Raw genomic sequence first — 23,483 nt, 5'->3', positions numbered from 1 at the left:
GGCAGAGAAGGTCCAAAGAACAGGTGTCTCCTTTAGGGAAGAAGAAAACATCCTGTAGGACACTTAAGGGAAAGCAAAGTACAAACAATTTCCTCCAGATATGATCCACATACCCAGCCATAACTGCAGTGACCCTTCTAAGAGAGATGACATCTCTACCCACTTAAATACACTGAGCTACTACCACCACTATAATTTCCTTTTCCTATGCAAGAGTGTCCCTGTATTCAAGAGCATCCCCTGTTTACATGCTACTAAAGCAGAATACTGTTGCTTTGAATCTCAAGACCAGACTCTTGATTCAAATCAAGCTGGTTAAAATGGATGGCATCAGTATATTATAAAATCCTTGATTTGGGAAATTAAAGGATTTCATCCAGGGAACATTCTGAAAAGCATCTCCATGTCTAAATCATGTTTATCATGTCACTTAACTGAAAGAATCCTGAAACTTTCTCTTCTTTTAAATATTGATCAACTTTTAGCACAAAACAAGAAGGGAGAAATAGTTTTCCCCACAAACAGTAAGTAGATGCTATTTTAAAAATATCCAACAGCCTACTTGCCTTTGTCCAAAACACAGCACTGCAAGAATCAGCTTTGCTTCATAGTCAGCCTGCTGGGAGGCTTTTCGTTTGCCTGTTTTTTTTCCAGAGAGTCTAACAGAACAAGTAGCCTACAAGCTAGTGCTTATTTCTAAACACTTTTATAAATTGAAAAAAGAGTAAACCTGGTGAAAAATGCTAATAAACATAGAATAATTTCTCTTCCTCGTCATGGCTTTGATACAGGTAAAAAGAGGGTGCTGCTGGACCTTTGAGTTAGAAAGGTGACAACTCCAATAAAAAATACCTCTGCATCTTTGTAAGTAAAGAAAAAGCAATGCAGAAGGGAAAAGAATAAAAAGATGGGTTCTGGCAAGGGCCACTAGCACAGCTTGACTTAGGCTCAGGAGGAAGTAAAAGCCTGAATCATATAAAAATAGATTTAAGAAAGAATCAATGACATTTAATCTGAAAGTTTTAGTTAAGTTTTAATTAGGATCTGAGATTTTGCACTTAAGTGCATGAAGTGAAGGAGTACATTTACTCATGCTTCCCAAGATAACTGACAGATCTGAAACTTACTCATCTCATCTCAAAAGGTTAATTAAAGAACAATCCTTGACAGCAACACTGTATGGGAACCAAGAGTCTGCTCCACTGGGGAGCCCTGGGGAAAGGCTGTGCTGGCATCTTCCACCCCTCAGGAGCAAAGTGAAGATGCTGCCCAGTGACCATAGCATGGAGATGAGCAAGATGCTTTGAACCAGCCCAGCAAGAAATGGAGAAGAGTGTGCCCACAGCATTGTAAAACTTGCTTACTGTGCTGCCTGTGGATTTGGGGCAGCCTTCCCAGCCTGTGCTGGGGCTCTGCATGGCTGCTGGCCTGGAGCTGCTTCCACACACACAGTCCTGCAGCAGAGCAGGTGGGATCACAGTCAGCAGTGAGAGGTATGTGTGGTAACTCTTACAATTAGGAAACTAAGGCAGAGTGGATCAAAACTGTAATTAAGCTCTTGAGGCACAGGCCTTCTCTGGTTCAGCTCAGTACCAGAAAAAAAAAAAAAGTCAGCTTTTAGGGAAGCCTGTATATGCAAAGCTCATTTGAAAAAATAAATCATGGCAAATTGAAGAACCATTATCAAAATGAAGAATAGGAGAATTTCATCATCTGAGTAAGACTTCATGGACATAACTGAACTTTGGCTGTGCAGTAATTTAATTTCCTAAGAACACGAGCAAAGTCTCAATTAGGTCAGAGAGGATTGCTGCACCAGTAGAAGAGAAGAGGAATGTGCAGCTGGATCAGTGAAAAGATGGTGCAAGGAAACATGAGGCCTCTTTGCAGAATCAAGAGAGGCTGCTTGCTTGCTATGTACCACAGGCAGAGGCAAAAAGCACCTGCAGGCAGCTTCTTGCTTCTCTCTTTAAAAGCTAGAGCCAGGTAGTGTGGCTGCCACAGGAGAAACAGGCTCATTTAGAAGCAGCCCAGGGAAAAGCAGACGAATGCCAGAGGAAAAAAAAAGACCAGAACAGCAATGGATTCTGAATGCTGCTTAATGGAGTGAAGCCTGAACATTATTTGGTGTGATCTTGACGGGCCTGATTTAACTATTACATTTTTGTATAGTATTTTTCATCCTGATTATGAAGAATTGTTTCACAGCCCTTGGTGACAGCTTAGAAGTTTCTCAGCCACTTAAGCAGAAGGTCTATCAGAGCACATTTATCAGAGAAAAGACTGCTGAGGAGTGGACAGCAACAGACATAACCCCAGGGGTGAGACATTTCTGCTATTGCCTGTAGAAGAGATGCCCAGAAGAGAGGTGGGCAAGACAATCCAAACACTGAAGAGAAGGCAGCTCAAGAAAGGGCATTTCTGGACACACATGTTCCCACAGCACATTTTTATCCAGCAAAAAGACAAATGACCAAACTTACAACAGCCACTCTTCACCTGAGACATTTATACCAAGCCCTACTAAATCCCCAGCCAGAAAGAAGCTGGTGATCCTACATCACTGACTCTAATGCCCCCTGTTCAAAGCACAGCAGCCCACTTCTTACTTTTAAACACAAAGGACAGCTCCAGATGTGGGTTTATTTTGACTCAGAAGTGCCCATCTGAAGTGAGTTTATGTCAGTGACAACTGAATCACTGTTGTTGGGGTAGTGTACACACATTCAGAAAGCAAACTGGTAGACACTGTCTTTGTGAATAGGACATCTCAGGACACCAATTATGCAACATTTCACTTCATCTACTTGGAAGGCTGCATTTAAGATTAACTCCTTTTTGCCCCCTCCCAACAAGTATTTGATCTGCAAACCTCATACATACAAGAGGTACTTGCTCTGTATTTTTAATGCAAGCTTTTCAAGAGCACCTTGAATTCAAAAGCAGCATTTTGCTCTCCAGAGCAGCTCCATTCTGAAAGGCCACACTCACAAAAGCTGCATCAAGTCTGCCTGCCACATAAGTACACATGTTAGGGATGTGAATTCAGTGCCACTGGAACAGTCACTGAAGTGACTGCAGCCTTTACATATCTACTCATCTAAACACAAGGGCTGTGTTCCAGGAGCAAACCCAGACAGACACAGGAACATTGAGCCAAGGCTTCACAATGAGTGTCTGCAGGCGCTGTCATTAAAGCAACAAAAACCTTACTAATGCACCCACAAAAACCATCAAGTGCCAGAAATACAATGCTGCTTTTGGGATTTCAGATACCATACAGAGGAATTCAAACACCCAAGTGGAAGTGTTAAGATCACAAGCAGTCTCTTCTCCCCTGCAGTTACCCTGCAAATCATCAGGGCTCTCACAACGATCTGCAAGTACCCTTACTTTTCCCATGAACAGGAAAATACCAAGCACAGTCAAACCCTCAGCAAGGCTATTTTGTGAGAAAGCAGGAGCCATTCCTTCTGCACCCAAGCAGAAAGCTTACCCCATCTGGAAGTGCCCTCCAGCATACGGCGCTCACAAACTCATTTGTGTCATCCTCTTTCCGGTCCTTGTCCAGGACACTTTTGACTGTATCAAACTTGAATGTCAGCAGTGTCTTTGAGAGGCCCTTATAGTATAAGTAAAGGGAATTATTTTCACTTCCTAGAAATAAAAAATACAAGTATACAAGATCAGGTTCTGTAAAGACAAACAGAAATAAGGGTTATTAGCTCTTAAGAGGTTCTTAGCTCTTTCATTGCTTAAAACAATCCCAGACATTTTCTTGTAGTTATCATCGTGGTCATGGTGCCCTGGCACTGCAAATGCTCCATGGCAAACTTCCATCACACTTAATAATAAGAAATGGGTTTATTACAAGACAACTGCAGCGTGCAGCACACCTGTAAAATGCCCAGGATTCCAAGAACCCTCCACAGTCTCCAAGGCAAAGCTTTTTGAGCAGAGCATGTGCACTGCCACATGAATCACTGCTACATCCAGCCTGCTCAGAGCCACAGCTCAAAGGCAGGTAGCACTATCAAAGTTTTACCTGCCATAATCAAGTATGACAACTTGGTCTGTGGAGGCTTAAGCAAGGGAGACTAGACTGTACAGGCTTTATTTAGAAATCCATCCCAATTTCTGCCTTGCAAGCTGCACAGCAATCAGAGAACACACGAGCTAAGGTCCTCCCTTCAGTGCTGGCACAGCTGTCCTGCTCATCCCACAGCTATCAGCCTGTCACTGCCTTCCCAGCAAGAGCTGTGGATTTACAGAGCTCTGACAGTCTGGCTTAAGCACTGAAAGGACAGAACAGCCAAAGGGGTAACTAATGATTCGGTCTTCTGAGGAGCTGTTTGCAATGTGGGCACTATTTACTTCACCATGCAGAATGCCAGACTAAGTGACAGCCACTGGAGCCTCACGTGGCTCAGGCTACTGGTGATGCATGAAGATGTGCCAGTTGTTGATCTTGAAATACATCAATTATATCAGCAGCAATGACATCAGCAGTTCATTTTGATGACAACAAGCTTGAATCATCATGCACAAACAACTCCTCTGCAATGGAAGAAAAGCATCTGTAGACCCCCTTAGGTCAGGACTACCAATGCCATTCCCTGGGAGGGGAAGGAGTGTGGATGGTCAGAAGAATTTTCTATTTAAAAGCCCATCCAGCTAAATAGCACAGGTGGTGGTGTGCCTTGCTCCAGGTGAGGGCCCAGCTCTGAGGAACCCTGATAGCACATCAGGGTGGCTGCTCTACTCACCACAGGCAATGTAGTCTCCGTTGGACGCAAGCCCCACAAAGTTTTTCTCGTTGATGTGACCCTTGAAGGAGCGCAGGCAGTGAGGTTTCCCCACATTCCACAGCTTCAGCTGACTGTCTGTTGACCTGAAAAAAACACTGAAATTTACCCTGCTGCCATATGGCAGGAACTCCTCCCTCCCTGGCCACCCTGCTCCTCAACGCTCCGATGACAATGTAAATGCAGGAAGCCTTAGTGCACAACAGGAGATTTATCCCACTTTCAATCATATGCAGCTCAGCTTGAGCTCAGAAAGATATCACCTTATTTTAAAAGCCTGTCAAAACACATTACACGTTTGAATAAAAACTTCCCTGAAGTATTACTCTTCCTTTCTCCTATCAACTGCAGAGCCCTCCTCTGAACTGCACGGCCTCTGAGCTATCACTGCCTCCTCCAGATCCTCACAGATCCAAGACACACTGAAGTTATTTATGTTTTAAACCTTTACAGCATGGATAAAATCTGTTCCCTTCTCCGTGCCAGCTGCAACTCTCATTCATGTCTTTCCAGGGCTTGGGTAGGAAGCAGTCTCCTCACTCCCCAGGTGCCCTGAAGCACATTCTCCTCCTGCTGCCCAATACCAAGCAGCAGCACAGAAAAACCAATGGGGGCTCAGAGTTGCTGTTAAAATTAAATCCATTTTTCTCATGTGTAATCAAGACTGCATGGATACAGAACTCAAGCTTCTACCTTTTTCACCTTGTCAAGGAAAGTTAAATATTACTATTCAAAATATACAGAACATGTTGGGATTAAATCACAATGGTTGTTTCTCATGCTTCCCCAAAATGCAAATATACCTGCCTTCAAAATGTTTTTCTGTTTACTGTGAGAAAACATTTTGCCTTTGGGGTTACTAATCTGCTTGTCTGGCAGAACTCAAATAGGAAGATCCTATATTTCCAGAAGATATGGGATTAATTTCTTCCCCCAGAGCTGAAGAGACATGAAGATAATCTCTCGCTTCACAGGCATTATTTCCTAGCAATCACAGCTTACTTGGCTCTGCTATTCTGGCACTCACTGAGATACACAGTTGGGGAACAAATGGTGACATGGTGGAACCGAAGCACCAAGAAGGCATTTTAAAGAAAAGGACAGTGCTGTTCTGATCCCCAGATTGAAAGAGATTGGGAGCAGAACCTTCAGCCTCCTGGGTGGGAGGGAGGGGAAGCAGGCCACGCTCCCCCACACAGGTCATGGTACCAACCTTGCTGCTTCCTGAATATTTAGAGCTGAAAGGAAAAAACTCAAATCACACAACATCCATCAAATATTACCAGTGATGTAAGACATTGCCCCTACACCAGTGTCCCATTTGCCTAAAAATATAACACAAAAGAGGAGAGATACACCTTGTGCTATCCTGCAAAAAAGCTTATCTCACTCCTCAGTGGCAGCTGGGATGACAAAGGAGCGATAAGGGAGCTGCAGCAAGATTTGTTAGTCAGTATTATTAGTTAGTATGAGGTCAGATCAGAAAGAAGGAATGAATTTTATCTGTAACACTGTGACTTAAGCAGGAGTGCATTCCTAACCCCAGGTCAAGACAGGAGGCCCAAAACAGAGTATTCAGCTTCTCTGCCTGGTGCTTGTTCCACATCTGTCCCCGCCCTATACTGCTCCTCTTTCTCCCTTCCCTTGTCCTTACTCTCAGAGGAAAAGCTCACAGAAGGCAGAAAGGGGTGTATACTCCTGGGTTTTTTTTGGCCCACAAGCACAGGCAGATGCTTTCTGTGCTATTAGGACAGGTGTATTTTTAAAATGCTGCTTTTAAAAGCTCCAGAGTTCCTTGGACACTAAACTTTTCTGCAGCCAGGAAAAAAACAGCAAAAGACTAATCCCTGGTCCACAAGCTGTCAGATTCCTATGACTGCTGCTCTTACCTTCCCATCTTAGCTGCTGCTCTTAGCTTCCCATCAAGAATACCTCAGATACACAGGCACTTAACCTCTATAATTTCACTGGAATACCTACTAGGTGTCTTCATTAAAATAAAAACACTTAAGTCTATTACTAATGGAAAGTTTTTACTGTTTATGAATTCCCATCAAGCTCTAGCCATGTTTACCTTGCTTAGGATAAGCAAGCCATGAAAGAAGAAAGCTATTTATCCTTGAACTGCAAGGAGAGACAAAGGCCATTGATCCTGGTGGTGTTACACTGCTCCTCTGGTTTCACATCCTCTCCAAAAAAACATCTTGGATGTGCTGCTCTGTTAAATCTGTCTCTCTGTAAATCAGCACTGTAATCAATGTGTTATGCTAAATACCAGGCAGTTCTGAACACCCCTGAGGTCAAAACCTATCTCTACAAGGCAAAGAAAATCAATGCAATCCATAAAACAACTTTAGCTAGAAATTTAGAGAATCTGAATATACATATAATTTTTTTCTTCAATCAGTGCTTGGTTTTTGAGAATCACTACTGCTGTTGCCTCTACTCAGTTTGCAAAAGGAAAGGCAGGAAAAATAATCTGCTCTGACATTTCTCCCTGTTCACACACAAGAAGGTAGGTGGACCCTTCAGTTAGTCCCCTCACCCTGCTGCTGCCTGTCCAAGTCTGACAGCTCTAACAGCCCTATCAATAACTCCTCTCAGAACTTTGGGAGATGCTTGCTCAGAATGCTGGCCCAAGCAGAACAAGGCCATTCTGTTCTAAAACATCCCATAAATGATGCTCCACCTGATTTCATGGCTGTAAAACATTCCCAGCCTCCTCCTGTTTCTGTTAAACACTTTCTCTAACAGAGATTTGGTTCAAAGCATTAAATTTAATTTTCCCTGCGTTCCAGATATGAATTTGCAGCCTTATAGAGTTATAATGTTAACAGAAGTAAGAAGAGAGAAGCTGATTAAATATAAACAGTACCAGAAGCCACCAGGGAATCCTCCATCATACAGCTCAGCTCACAGTAACTCCCTTGCAGCCTGGAAACACCTTAAAATGCTGTCTTTCACTGAGTAAAAAACATGGGACAGAACCAAGCAGGATAACCACTGGCTCAGCACAAGGCAGCTAGATCTGCTCCTGTGAGCCAGCCCTGCTGCCCCCAGGTGTCAGACATGAATGTGTTGAGATCCAAGATTCCCCTGCAGCCCCTCACCCTCTCCAGCAGGTAAGAGGGGTTCACCTCTGCTTTACTGAAGAGGCTTGCAGCCAGTCACTGCCAGTTTTCACTGGCAGTGTCCTGACACATTCATTCCCATGTGATTGAAAACAAATCCAGAATAGAGGCAGCCACATCTGGCTTTGGGGCACACATCTGGCCATGTACCTGAACAGAAGCTGGAGAATACTGCTCCTCGGGGCCTCCATAGCAGATCTTATGGTCTACCCTGGCTGAAAAGCTGCATGCTGTTAGAGTCAAAAAACACAGCTTCTCTTTGTCCACTTTCTTACCCAAATATAAGCCCAAAAATGGCCTTCACAGAGGAGATAATAAATTACCAGAGAACAGATTAAACAGTCAGTCCTACCTGAGCTGCTTTCAGGCTGTGGCTAAACCCCCGCTTCAGACCATATACACAGCAGTACTATTTGATCTCTTCTGTCACTCATCAGTTGTGTTTTACTGCACATTATTGTCCCCAGGGCTCTGCCAGCAGCTTTCTCCATCACAGAGATCTGGTCAGGAGCATCCTCAGTGCTCAATGAGAGGAAATTCCACCTGCAGCTTCCCAAAGCAAATACTTGGGCATAGGTGCCACATCTAGTTGTCTTCATATTCCTCTTAAGCATTTTAGCTCCACAAGACAGAGCACAGCCAAGTAACACCACGAATTAATTTCTATTTTTGACTTTGAGAAAAGCAACAATCTGCCTCCCAAAAGCACAGCATCCTGTGAGAGCAGCCACCCACACAGGTGAACTTGCTCAGCAGCCCTGAAGAGCACAGAGAATTGAGGGTGTCCTGGGTTGACTGTATGATGCTTTTATCCCCAGTTGTCTGTTCTGTTTATGCTGAATAATAAGTTTTACACCTTTAAGACTCGTTCTAGGAGTGAAGTGGCGGGGAGATGAAGCGTGCAGTTTGTTTTCAAAAACTGCACTCACTCCTCCACATTCCTGCTCCTGGACTGTGCTGTCTGTGGACAGACAGAGCTCTCCTTTGATTTTTAGTTAGTTTTAGCTAGCTGAGGCAAAGAAGTTCCCTGCACTGTGGCTTTTCCCTTTCTCTGGACCTGCTCTGGAATGAACACCAGAAGAGCAGTGGCAGCTCACACCTGTGGCCCAGAGGGCTGGGCCTGGGCCGTGGCATTTCCAGCACCAGAGGGACTGATGAGAGACTGAGTGAGCCAAGCTGCAGCCCGAGGGATTTTTCTGAGTTTACCTCTCTTTTGGAGCAGCAAGAAGTTTTATTGCTCAATATTGTTTAGGTTTTGTTGTTTAATAGACAGTTTTTTCCACTCTTTTCCACGGAGATATTTTTGCCGAACCGGTTAGGGGAGGGGCTGATTGAACCTGTTTCCTAGAGGAAGCCTTTTGGGGCTTCTCTCCCAAATTTGCCCTGAACCAGGACAAAGGGCTACACAGTTTTTAGCCTACATAAAAGGCAACACTTACGCAGAGACGATTTCTTCGCCGCTGACAAACTTTGCATAGGAGACTGCCTTGCGGTGCCCCTTGAACACCATGATGGGCTGCTTAGTGTTGCGCAGGTCGTAGTAGTGAACACAGTGATCTGCAGACAGGGAAGAGAAGGGGCAAGAAATTTCATCACTTGGGAAGGATGCACAGGACCTGTAATAATCACAACAAAAATCCTGCCTGCAGTTTCCACATCTCACTTCAAGCTCCATCTGTACTAAAGCAGATGAGGATTCCTAAAACAGACCCAAAATTCTTTCTACAAAGGTCCATGCTCCCTTTCAAAGGGTCAGGAAAGGAAAAAGGTGCATTCACATGTCTGTGCCTGTACACGTGTCCTCCTGCAAACCCCACGACCCTGTTCAAAGCAGCAGCTAAAAGGACTCTAACCTCTCTTGCCTGTCTTCTCAGCTCCCTGCCCAGCCATGCCAATTGACATTTCTAATTCCCAACTTCCTTCTTTTCCTTCCTCAAGCTGTCCCCTCTTGGAAAACTGTTAAAGAACTCAAGGGTAAAAACTCAGTCTGCTACTTAAACTGTGGATTGTGGAAAAACAGGATTAAATTTGTCATGCTTGCTTCTGGATGGAGAACCTTCCTACCTTTGTTTTTTGCTTCTCTCCACTGACTTTATTACCAATCAAGAAAGAATTAGCATTTCTGCTAATGAGGGAACAGACTAAATTCCAGTTCATTTTAAGATTTAATTCACAGATGTGCCCCAGTGCTACAACCATATGAAAGGGATCACAGCAGAATTAGTGATAAGTTTGCTTTTCTACACAGCCAAATGTCAATTCCCAAGAAACCAGAGAAACAAGAAGAAAAAACCTCATGAGACCCAAATCTCAAATACCCTCACAGTGCTCCTTCCAGCTCAACAAGGTTAATAGCTTCTTCCTTCCTAACTTTCAGCCTTTAATGTTGAAATTCATTTAATTATCTCTTGCTGTTCTGGATGCACAGGGAGGGAAGGCCAGGGAAAGCCACACACATGAAAACCAAGCTGGACACCTCTCTCACTAAGCAACTTGTAATACCCAGACATCAGCTGAAATCTGTTCCCACCCTCCTCCCACTGAAATAATATCCCACTGGTGGAGGCTTATCACAAAGACTACATAGAAATGAATTTAAATGCCAATAGCTACAGCTATTTTTGTATTTGCACAGCATTTCAAAGCTGGGTGTTGTCCTCTGTGCAACTGAGAGACCTGCCGTGGCCTCAAAAGCCCACGTGGTTTGAGAGATAACCAGGTTTACATCAATCAAGCTACAGCAACCACCATCAGACCAGCAAGGGGAGCTCCTCCCCCAGATTAAGGAACTACTTGGTGGCCATGGCAGGACAGGGTGGGGACTGTGTCAGAAACACCTTCACTAAAATAAGGTGGGCAGGCAAATCACCTTCCTCTCTCAATGCTTCCAGCACTTTATTCTCTGCAGATAAGCAGCTGGGAGGTCTCTCTGGGTAAGGATTTCTGGTTCTCTTCCTCCTCCAGGTGTAAAAGCAGATGCTGCAAGCAGCCACACCAAGTTTTCTCCACCACTTACACTGGCAAATTACTCTTATGTTGAAACCCAGCAGCTATTGCACCCCTTACTATCAGCAATTAAGGTGCTGTGTCCCAAGCACTCTTTCAAACAGCTTCTGTGCCTTTCACCTCTGAAATACTAGACCTCCAAACAGCCAAAATCCCAGCCTGCTCCTACCATTTGAGCATTTTAATTAGCTGTAGAGCAACATGCTGTTGCAACAGGCTTACTACACAATGGGTTAATTTTATAAGGGACTTTAATTAAGCATTAACACTCTAACAAGACCTGGGCATCTTGGTCTCTTCTACTTCTCTGAAACTGGAGCCAAGAACCTCCACAGTTTTTCATCTATCCAGCAGACCTGTGGGAGCTGTGAAACAGTTAACTGGCAATTGTTATTTTAATGAGCAGAATGATTCTAGCAGGGCTTTTTATTAGGAATCAGTTATGGATAAGCCTTTCAAGTCTATTTTTGCTTACAGTTTCAGCACTGGCCCATCATTAGGGCACCTTTTTGAGCACTAGATTTTATCCTGCAAGAAAGTGGCAAGGGAAAGGGATACCTGCATGTGAGCAGCTGGAGCAATGCAGCCAGGAGAGAGCTGTAGCAGGGCAGACAAGTCTATTTGCAGAAGAGAACCACGAAGTTGCTTTCACCTTCCAAATATCCCAGTAAACAGCTCAAAGCCTGGCAGCATCTGGCCCCAGCACTGCTGTGCCTCTCGGCATCAGCAGAGAAATCAATCACTGTCTGCTCTCATCACAACAGCTCTGAGGGAACCAGCAAGGCCACTGGGCTCCAAAATTAGCCATTTAATTATTAATTGATTATTTCAGCAGACAAAGTGTTGGTGCCCAAATGAGTTTCAGTTTTTTGTTTGTTTTTTTTAAATTCAATTGAAGCAGCTATTTTTAAGTAGATATATGAAGATGAATGCTCACTGCACTCATTAAAATCTGAACAGGTGGTCATGTTTTACAATTAAAGAGATACTCTCTCTTGTAGGCCATATGGACTTCACAAAAAACATGATAAAAATGCCATCTGCTGAGGAAGTAGAGAGCCCCAAAGTGAAGCGAAATGAGAAAAATACAACTCCCAGGTACCCCAGCAGAAGCCTTGCCTGGTGGAATTTGATAAGCTGAAATTGTCTGGGAGGGGCAGCATCTCTGGCACACCTGTAGGTCAGAGGTGAGGTGGCAGGGTGCTCTGGAAGGCTCAGAAAATGAGTTTTTCCCAAGAGGCAGCTGAAGGTGAGGGAAATGGAGCGAGCAATGAGGGGAATCCAACACTTCCTGAAGTCCACAAGAACTTATCAGCTCATCCAGCATCCCAGCTCTGGCTCCTGCCATCAGCATTCCTGGCAGATCATGGAGCATGCTAACCAGCAACACCAGGGGTATTTGCTTCTTGTTTACTCCTCAGAATGAACATTAATATCATAATTCAGCTAATTGCCACCCCAACTAGAAAACTCACTCAGAGTAAGTTCATCTTAGAATTCACATTTATAGAGTTAAAGCCTCCTGCCTGCCCAGCCCTTGGGCAGCAACAGCTCCCTGCTTCACCTCTTCTTCTGCATTCAGGCTTAACTTAAATATTTATGAAATAAAGGGAAAGAACATGTATAAATTTCATAACAAATTAAACACTCCAGAACAATTCTCATCTAGTTCAATGTCACTGCAGAAACTGAGCATGACAGAAATCTGCTGCTATACCTTCTGAATTCAAATGTTTGCTGGGAAGATGTTTTATTTTTTAGACATGTATTTTTAAGTGATCTCAGAAGGCAAAAAGGACAGCTAAACTCTGCCATTGTTGCTGAGAGGTCTCTGACCACAAGCCTGAGTTTTTAAATAGTGCTTTTCCATTGCACTCAGCTTACTCCCCTTAAGACACTGCTGCTTTCACCTTTGAGCCATCTAGTGACAACTAATCAAGAATTCAGACTTCTCCAAACTCCTGAGATCTTGCCACCTCTTCAGTAAATACAACCCATGTCAGCAAAGGATGGCATCCCTCTCTGCTCAGCTGCTCATAAATTCACAAGACTCCAGCTGGCAGGAAAAGGACAAAAGAGAAGGATGGGTATGTGCTGAACAAGGTGAAGGGAGATCAGCACCTCCTCAGCCTCAATTCTCAGATTCAGCTTGGTTGCAGGGGTGGGGATGCAGTAAATGAGCTGATAATGTGGTTACATAGTCATAGAAAATCAGATTTCAGAACTTCTAAAATAAGGGAATTGGGAATTGCTAATGGAGCCAGCAGCATCGTAGGTCATCTCTGAGTTGTTTACAAAAATGGAATTGATCTTGGATTTTTAGTTGTTTAAACAAAAGAAAGAGAAGGATGGGGTCTGTTTTTCCCAAAAGTGATTTTCCTTACATTTAGACTTGTTAAAAAAATTTACAAAACTGCTGTTATCAGCAGGCTTTAGGTTCAACACCACCTATTGTAAAGCTTTTACTTTAGTAGTGATGCATAGTGATGTGCAGCAGCTCCACAAAGAGCAGCAAGGGTGATGACAGGGTGTCACACAGCAGCAATTCCATCTTTCACCGAGTACCAGCACACACAAGGCAGCCACACACAAAAACCAGACAGCAGAGCAACCCCCCTCTCCAGGTAACATTCATTTTGTAGATCATGTGTTTCACCCACTTTCACAATGAACATTAATCAGCATCAGCTAATTCACAAGACCCCCCAGGCTTCTTTCAACCAAGAACCACTTACTTGAAGGAATATCAAGCCAAGGACAGCAAAACAAAAATTTACCTGCAATGCAACAGTTTTATATTCAAAGGATGTAACCACTAGAAAGACCCAAGAGCTGCATACAAAGGTTTTGTGGCTCTCCTCTGGAAAACTAAATTGCTAGAGAATCAATGCCCATTTTTCTTATTTCAATCATTTAAAAATGCACATTTCTCAACTGTTCAATATTTAGATTATTGATCCATTAAAAAAATAAGTCCTTGACATTATTTGGATTTCTCAGCACTCACAGACTTGAGACTAGAATGATGCTCCTTGTTCCACAGCAGATAAATGCCACGGACAAGAAGATGCCCATATTGAAATGCACAGCTGTCAGGTAGGCAGCCAGATGTTAATTAAATGGTCTGGTAAAAGTATTCTGTGATCAAGGCACATTTTGGACTTTTTAAAAATAAAACACATCTTCAATAGCAAACCTAAAGGTCAAAATAATTTCATACATTAATGCTCTGGCTACAGCCTGCTGTCCTGCACATCTTGTGCTACAGATCTTTTACTGAAGCAGAAGCTCAGGCTGGAGTGCAATCTTTAATGTGCTCTTGTGCTTCTCTGACCATGATGCTCTGATTTGTTACACCTAGTAACTCATGTCCTCAGCTCATGATTGCCCCATCTTCTTCATTTGTCTGTTTTCCTCCATATGAACTTCAAGCTTGGATCCAAAGGCTGGCTTGTTTTCACCAGTGAAACACTGTACATCAGCAGTAACAATAACAGGTTTATAGTCTGAGGGGGTGTATTTAAATGACCTGTTTAACAAGACAAACTGAGTCAGAGCAAATTTGGTGCAAGATACCTCTGCTTGCCATCAATTAGATTATGCTGGGGGAACCAAAAGAACAGGAAAATAAGAGGATATAAAACAAGCCCACAAAATGCTTTTCATCAGAACGAAAGAGGAGAGACAAGACTTTGTAACATTTCATTTCAGTTCTATTTCCATTGGCTATGAAAAAGAAAGATTTTAGAGTTCTTGGAGGAAGCCTCTATCACTCAAACATTTAAGGGGTTAGCTGAAATCCAATTGCATATATTTAAACAACTACCTACACAAATTGATCTTTGCTTTCACTTGTTTCTCCTCTGTATACCAAGTGTAAGCAAGATCACTCAGTTTTCAGGGCTCTGAGAATTGTATCTAGGCAACTTGTTTAGCAGGAAAATATAACTACATCCTTATGCCTTCAAGTGTCCAGAGTACAGTGGTTCAAATCAAAGCTTGCTTTGAGTGTCTCTGGGTAAAAGGAAAGAGCACCCGCTGTTATTTCCCAACGTGGTGTGTCATGAAAGAGGGGATAAGCCATCCTGATGAATATTTGCTGAATGGAAATAAACAAGAGGTAGAACAAGAGAACTTCAGATGGGTTAACCAAAAGTCTCTTTTTCGGCCAAGCTCAGTGTGATTTCTTGCTATAAAAAAAAGAAGCTTGCATCCAAAAGGGTAAAGTCTTTGGCTGGACTAAAAATGGAAATAGGATCAGGAGACTCACATGAAACCTCAGTTTTCACCAGGAAAAAACCTTTCTTCTGTTAGGGAGAAGAGGAAGGAGATAAAAAGGGAAAACATCCTGATTTAAAAATAAAGTCAAATCACTGTACTTCCATATAGTACACTGAGGATGACATGGCACATTAGGGTACCTTGGTCCTTAGAGAAACCTGAACAAGGGCCAGCTAAACAACACCTGAGGAAAGGCTGCCATCAGAGCCCAAACCCTGAAAATTAAATGCTTGAAAACACATTTTCTTAAATTGCAAAAGCCATCTACCTAGCTCCAGAATTACTTGCAGACTTACTAAAAAGCCATTAATAAAAAAAGTGGAACTTCTCCAGTGGATCTTCTATACACCTGGGGACAGGATATGGAGCCTCCCTGCCAAGGCAATGATATCAAAGGCTGGTTGAAAGACAACATAGAATTTAATTATGAGGAAGCTCAAATGAAACTTAATCCTATATAGAATGCCATATCTGTTAGAAATCCCTTTTTGCTCAAGGGCTCTCAGAGTCATGAAACACTGTAGGTTGGAAGGGACCACTGAAATCCAGCCAGTCCAGCTGGCCAGTCAAGGACGGGACAACTGCAAAGCTGGATTCAATTTCCAAGTTAAAAAATTGTGTTCAAGAGTCCTACTCAGTCACACTCCAAGCATTTCCAAAGACAATTCTATAAACTCTTCCCTCACCTGTCTTGAAAGTGCTCTTATGTCAAAGGATTAGGGAGATTTTTTTTTTTTTTAAATACAAACTTGCTTAGCTATTTGCTATTGACATAAGAAAGGCAAGGCATTAGCCCACCTCTCAGCATTACAGCAATAATGTTTAGGCTGTGTTTTGCTGCACAGGTTTCTGGCTTCTCAGATCTTTCAGGTTTTGTCTATCTACACCCACACAACGGGGGTGGCATGAAGCACTGTCATACAACCTTAGCTCTCCTTTAATTCACTTTTTTTTTCTTACTAGTGGAAAAGAAAATGAACAGCTCAATTTTAACTGCTGCCAAGCCTGTAACATCAAACAACAGTACCTGCAGATCTTCATGTGACTGAGATGGCTTTATTCAGAAAGTTTGGAGTAGATATTTAATCTTCCCTACAGCAGCAAGGCAGGCTGGAGTTTGAATATCCATACGTGGGTCTTGCTCTGGAGAGAAGACTGAGGACATATGACAGCTAAACATTCCATCTTTGGGAATAATTCAACTCAACAACTGAAACTTCATGGAGTGACACCTCCCCCAGAAAAATCTCTTCCAGAGCAGAAGAGACAGTAGGGAGGAAAAAAAAAAAGGATCTTTATTTCATCAACAGAAATCAGGGTGGCATTTGGGCATTTGACAAAGAATAGTGAAGAAGCCTTCCAGCCGACAAAACACTATAAATAGATTTATTTCACTTGAGAGAGTAATAGTGGAATGGGATAGGAGGAGCACAGGGTTTGGCCTATCACAAACCACTTCTGGGAGGGAAGACAGTGTGATAGTTTTCACTACATAAAAGAAACAGATGCTTCAGGAAAAGAAAAGAGATGACAATGCATTAGGGACAAGAAAAAGTGGACTTGATTTTACAGGAACAAAGTCCTGCACTAAAAATTAGCACAAGAGTTTTCCGAAGAAGGAATTAGGTAATTTCAACAACAGTAAGTTGACATCAGTGCCCTCTGTACAAACCATTTCCTTACTGTAAAGGCAAGAGATTAAAAATGGGTTTAATATAGCCTGAAGCAAAGAACCTTTGCAGACAAAACTGTCTGGAGCACCTTGCTGAAGAATGCAGTGTGCTGCTTCTCTCTTGCAGCATGACAAATCACATGAGGAGCAGACAGCAGAAATCAACCCATGTCACTCCAACACCTCCCCCCAGAACACTGCAGCACAGGTAAAGCTAACTGGTATTTTTTATTTTTCCTCTTTGTACTTTCCCTTCCAAAAAACCCACAATACAGCAAGAAAAATTTATCCCAGCAGCCATTATCACAGGTACATTAAAATGTTTGCTGGATATCGCTTTATATTCACAATTTTTTCTTCCAGCAGAAACTGCAAGTACTTTGTTTCTGTAATTAAGACAAAATTATTAGTTTGATGCATTTGCTTTTTCCTCTTCTTTTTACCTGGAGTTTCCTTTGCAATGAAGGAACAGTTTTTCTCTGAATAACCATTTTCTGCAGCCCTGGGGAAATCTCAGCAATCTCTTCTAGAAGCAATGCTCTGGTCCACAGCAGCAAACTGTAACAATGCCCTTATTTTGTATTTCAGGTGTATGACCAAGATGATTTGGGATGCGTTACTTCATTTATATTTTCTCTCAGAGTTCTGTCTAGACAAGTGGTACCAGACTCCTGGGGAGGTCCTGCACACCCCGTCTTCATGTGTCAAACATTCAATGGCCACCCAAAAAGGGACTGAACTTGAGAAAAGCATTCAATACATTTTTTTCCCCGCAGGTGAAAACCTCCCCTATGTGCTCTAAAGACTATACAAGATTAAGCAAGGTCTGTATGATTCATTTTGCTGGCAGCAAAATCTTAAAAAAACCCCAAACAACTAAACCCTTTAAAGTGAGGAAGCCACAGAGCCCATGATGTTAGCAAGGAGATGAAAGGAAGTTTCTAAAGCTGAAGAAGGCACATGGGTATTTGGAGATGACAACTTAATCTCATTTTCCTACACTGCAATACAGATGATGGGCAAAAGCCTCCAAAGATTAGATTTAAGGAATCCAATGGAAATCCACCCTCAAAAAAAAATCATATTTAGGGAATTCAACACAAGTTCAGCCCAGGTTTCCATTTAAACAAACAAAGAACACAGCTTTAAGAAAAAGGAAAATGACCAGTGTTCTGTTTAGCAAAATGAATGATAAAAGGAGCACCATGAGAAAGATCCACTCCATGAAAACTGAAATAAAGAGCTGAGGTTAGACTGAATGTCTGTCAGTTTAATCTCTGGCATAACCAACAGCACAATAAGACCCTTCTACTTTTCCTTCTACAAAAGAAAGGCTCAGGGGTGTCCCAGCACAGGATTTCAAGCCAGCACTTGAAATATTTTGACAGAGCTCTGCAGGAAACACTATACCCTGCTTCAGCCAGTAATTTGCATCTCTTACTCACACCAACTGCACTATTTTTTAAAAAATATATACCAACACTAGCATTCCTCTAAAGATCTATATCTCCCTCTGCTGAACAGACAAAGAGAACAGCAGCCTCGATGGGAACTGCCAACTGGGTTTTTAACCTTTGCATTCCACAGATTCCCTATTTCTCAAAGTTACAGATGACATTTGCCAGGATATGGATAATGGTCTTTACACACTGGGGACATTTTGTTACTGACTTGTCTAAGCTTTTGATACAGCAGCCCATAAAGCCTTCACCCTAAATAACTTGTCTTACACTAAGGAGAGAAGGAGGAGACATAAAACATTAGATATTAATCAGTTGGCAAAAGGGCTCTGAAGAGAGAGGGAAGCAAAACAGATTTTTCTAGAACTCTTTTGAAACTTTGACCTTTATGGTTTTAAAGAGCTATTGCGATTTCTCACAGGAGTAAGGGATAGATGGTTTTTGTGCAATTCAAGGGTTGCTGTCTATCAGACTGTTGGAGAAACAAAATACTCAGTACACACAAGCAAGATTTACTAATGCTACAAAACTAATGAAGACAACAGCAGTCATAATAACCTACAGCTTTGGAAAGGATTCATTCTTCACATCTGAAAAAAAAATAGTTAAAGAAAAATAGAAAAAAAAGTTAAAGTGCTGTTCAGATGCAACATTCAGTTATGCTCCTAACACAGCTTTTCTCATTGACTATGCAACATGCATAACTCTACATGCACTAGTGCCTGTAAGCTGATGTCCAAAGTAAATTTTGTGACACCTAGAACATGGGAATAACAGTCATTTTATGGAAAAAGGTGCTTCAATCCATGCTGTTTAAATGGACTAGACCTTGCAAGAGATGAAACTTCTTACATGAGCAACAGGAGCCTTACTTGTACAAGGAGTGCTGGGTACATCTATCAAAGCTAAAAATACCATGTCACTTGCTGAACACATCTCTCTCAATTCAAGATACAGACTGCACACAACAAACACTCTTCTTAATGCTAAAGCCATGTCAGTTCTGGTTCTTGGAAGAATCAAGATTGCACACAGAGCTGTGATGCAGGGAAAGGGCAGCACAGTCAGATTCCCTAGAACCACACACTCCAAGAGGTCAAGATCATGTAGGCAGGGGCTTGAGGCATTACAAAAGATGGATGTAAAAGGAACATTTTCCCTAGGATTTTTAGAGTGCATTTATGAAGCAACAGCTTTCAGGTTTCTGTAGTATTAGCAGACATCACACAAAGAGAACCAAACAGGCTTCAGAGCAGTCAGAGGGGCTCTAAGGAAAGGTAAGTGCAGGCTCCTGACAACCTGAGTTGGCCAAATTATCAGCCAAACCTGATTTTAGTCCAGAAGTACATTTTGCTTCACTAGCCCAAGGAGATATTAGTCTTAACTAGCTTCTGGAGGTGATGATCTGATTCATTAGCTAAAGTGACCTCACAGCACACTCCACTGGAAAAGGATATTAGAAGTATTACAACTGCTAAAACCTTTCAGATAAGAAGGCTTAAACCAAAGGTATGGTGGATTGTGTATACAGGAAAACAAGCACAGGAAAGCATGTGATGATACACATGTATCCAAGGTGGAAAAGAAGCAACATACCCTAAGGAGGCAATGATATAAGTAACATGAAGAGCAACTGGATTTGCACATGCATCTACAGTCTCATTTTTTCTCATTTTCTTGAAATTTAAATGACTGATACTTTGCCCAAACATTCAAAACTCTACTCTTAAAGAGTGTTTATGTTTACTGCAATGTTTAGATGCTCAGACACTATATGAAAAGGTACCTTTGATATGAGAGTCCTCAATGCACTCACTGGTTACAGATTTTCCTGTGCTATGCCACAATCTTCATCAGTTAGTATGGAAGCACAGTACCCAAATAAAAGGCTGAAACAGTTAATCTATGCAGTCTGAACAGGAGAAAACACAAGAAGCCATTACAAAGGATATAATTCCAAAACGCAATTCCTTTGAACAAGCTAGAAAAACTGCAGCTTTGGAAACTGCCGAGGTTGGAAAAGCATTAAACTCTTAAGGGATACAGCAACAGCTAGCAGCAAGAGCAATTTGGCATTCTGAGAAAAAGATAAATGTTGGAGTTGGCTATCTGTTCCTGAATTCCAAGGCTCATTTCAATTTAAATTTCAATTTCGTCACATTGACTAAATGACTTCTGTGCCAGTTGTAAGACAAAATGTTCAGGAAAAGAATATTTAAGCAAACAATTAGCACACTAATTTCTGCCAATGGCAGATTTATCCTTTTCTCTAGAGAATCAAATGGAGCTTTTCAAGTTCATTTTATTCATTCACTTGTTACTGAAGTGTGATGACCTCTGGGACAAAGTTAGGAAACTCCCCAGTAGGTCTCTATATTGTTACTCACTATTCATTGCAATTGCTTTATCCAAGACAAGTCAGATACTGCTTTTTCTGTGTAAGTAAAAAAGTTCTATCAGCTCTTGAACTCTTAAGGCTTATGTGAAAATTGCACATGCGACACATCCTGCACACTGATGAGAGGTTTCAAATCCCTTTGTGATTTCCTAGGAAGCACTGGCAGCAAGGCAGGAAGACACTACCTGGCAGATCTGGCAGCATCTGTGATATGCAGGAACAGAAAAATCAGCTTAACTACAAAGATCTTAAGTTTAAATAACATGGTATAGGTGCAGTTCTTCTCACTGTCAGTCCCCAGCAGAAGTACAACATGCTCTACCTACCAGAGGCAGAAAGATTGCCTTCACCAGGACAGCAGAGGGCTTAGTTTGATATCTCACCTTCATCTACATCCCAGGGTCCATGAAGAGGGATAACATGTAAATCAAACCTTCAAAGATTTGTTCTCACCTAAAAAATCCCATTAAGCTCAGTGTTTCCACTACAATAAGTATTTTGGAACAGAAATATGATCACAGCCTTACTGGCCAAAAATACAGATTCGTCCAAACAACTCTTAACTGACTCAAGTGTTGTAAATGCTTTCCAATGCAAAACCAATGCTTTGCAGTGAATTCTGGAATGAGTTTGAATTAAAGGTGACAAATGTACAGTTCCAAAACACAGACCTTGTCCCCAAAGTCCCCTGCCAACAGCCTCAGAGATCATGGACTAGAGGAAGGTTTATTATTACCTATCCACAAAATAGAAAGACATACTGCAGGTAAAGTCCTATCCAAGTAATGGGCAAGCCCTGCACTGCTGCATGCCACTGCTTTCATCAAGGTTGAATTCTGAGCACTCACTGCTGTGAAGTTTTCCACAGGTTTGAAAGAAATGCCTAACTTTTGTCTGTGCCTTTAAACACTGAGCTCAATTCATACACTCAGTGTAATCTCATAGCTCAAGCCCAAGGAAGCTGCCTAACTCCACCCTAAACATGTCATATATTCACACAAATACATCCTTTCTGAGTCACTGCAGGCTTTCAACAGAACACACTACTCACCCATGAGAATCTATTAAGGTAAGACCTTGCTCTCAGCTGGAAAACATTAATTCTCTTCCTAAAAGGCACACTACCTTCTTGGTCATTAATATCCCATCATTCTTCTGAGCTGAGTGACAAGCCAGGTAAGTCACCCAGATCTGAGACAGTGTGCAAGGCTATCTCTACAGGGAGATGTTTGGAAAAGAGAAATCACTGCTCCAGTTACTGCAGCAGAAAAATCAATGTTTCACTGGCCAGGACAGTCTCCAAAGTGGCCCCCTTGGACACCAGGTATATTAGAAAAATGGAATGATGATGCTAAAATCACTTTTGACCCTGAACTGTAAGTGCATCAGGGTGCTGCAGAGACATTAGGGGGTGAGTAAATAGCTGCAAGTGAAAACAAAGCTGTTGACACAACAGGAGTCCTTCATAATGCTGCTACTGATCCACAGCATCAGATTAGTTTTGCGGCCATTCAAAACCAGAATACAACACCATTGTGCAATGATAAAGATGGTGTGTTAGAATCCTAGATGCTAGGAATTTTAAACTTAATTTTCTTAAAGGCACAGACCCACAAGAGAACACTACATTTGACCTAAGATTGTAGAAGAAACTTTTAAAATTGACTAATAACACTAAAATTATGAGTGTGTAGTTAGTTAAAAGTCTGTAATATCACAAGGTAAAAAACTTGGAGTTTAAAATTTTCGAATATAGAAATAAATATGAAGCAAGATAGAAGTCCTAAGGCAGAGGCAAGTTCTTTACCTTCTTCATAAATTTAAGTGATGTTTTGTGAGTAGACAACAAAGTCCACATTATGAGCTTCAAAAGATCAGTTATTAAAAGAGAAAATAATCTAAATGTCCTTTCTTATTCAGATAGTTTAGTTTCAAAAGACCTTGTAACAAAAGTTAACCATTTTGTGCCTTACTAATAAAAAAAGCTACTGAACTCTCAGTAAGAAATAAGAATAAGAAATAATAAACACCTACACCAAACATAGAATACTGTCTCAAGTCCCTTCAATCCCAACCACAAAAAAATCCATAATGGTGCACAGGAAACATCTTTAAACAGCCTGGAAAACATGCTGGGGAAGGGCAAAATCACCTTTGAAGGAAAAGTAGAAAGTGGGGAAGGGAATAAGGAAGAGAGAGAGAGCTGGTAAGAGAGGTGAACCTCAGCATTAAGAGCAGACCTCATGTTCACTAAGGGTTTTCCCCCTGTTAGTAAATACTACCATTGGTACCAGGCTGGCAAAAGCCTGTCTGGGGCTGGCACTGTGCTCAACAGATCAGGGAATAACCTAATCCAGAAAAAAGGCAATTCAGTTTTGGCCATGCAATTGGTAGAGTGAAGGAAAAGATGGAAAAGCAACACCTGGGATGTTTAGGAGGGAGTATGGCCTCTCCAATGCAGGCAGTCTCAAACTCTGTGGCTGTAAGTAGTAAGATCAGCATCCATCACCACTTTTGCCCTGCTGTGGTCACTTCATCTGAACCCACACTATCAAGAGTTTGTGACAGCATAGCAAAGCTGTTTTAGAGACTGATCAAAGCTAAAATTAATGCAGCAAAACCTTAAGTTCTGACTATGTTGCAGCTGTTCTGTTGCTATCCTGTCCATATGTATTTCTCTGCTGCTTGCACTTATTTTGTGGAGCTCCTGGAGAGGAGACAGTCTCTGTC

General features: G+C 42.0%; 1 protein-coding gene across 2 annotated transcripts in view; it reads right to left on the bottom strand.

The window, feature by feature from the left end:
- COP1 (COP1 E3 ubiquitin ligase) overlaps positions 1–23,483 on the bottom strand; it is a 123,464-nt gene that overhangs the window by 27,230 nt on the left and 72,751 nt on the right. For both annotated transcript variants that reach the window (XM_021545970.3, XM_077785294.1), the window contains exons 16-18: positions 9,376–9,493; positions 4,767–4,891; positions 3,497–3,657 (exon numbers count right to left, since the gene is read on the bottom strand). In XM_021545970.3, the coding sequence (XP_021401645.2) occupies positions 3,497–3,657; positions 4,767–4,891; positions 9,376–9,493 (404 nt within the window). The remainder of the gene's footprint in view (positions 1–3,496; positions 3,658–4,766; positions 4,892–9,375; positions 9,494–23,483) is intronic.

Source organism: Lonchura striata, chromosome 9, assembly GCF_046129695.1.
Source record: "Lonchura striata isolate bLonStr1 chromosome 9, bLonStr1.mat, whole genome shotgun sequence".
NCBI classification, from domain to species: Eukaryota; Metazoa; Chordata; class Aves; order Passeriformes; family Estrildidae; genus Lonchura; species Lonchura striata.
This window is presented reverse-complemented; position numbering and strand designations above follow the sequence as displayed.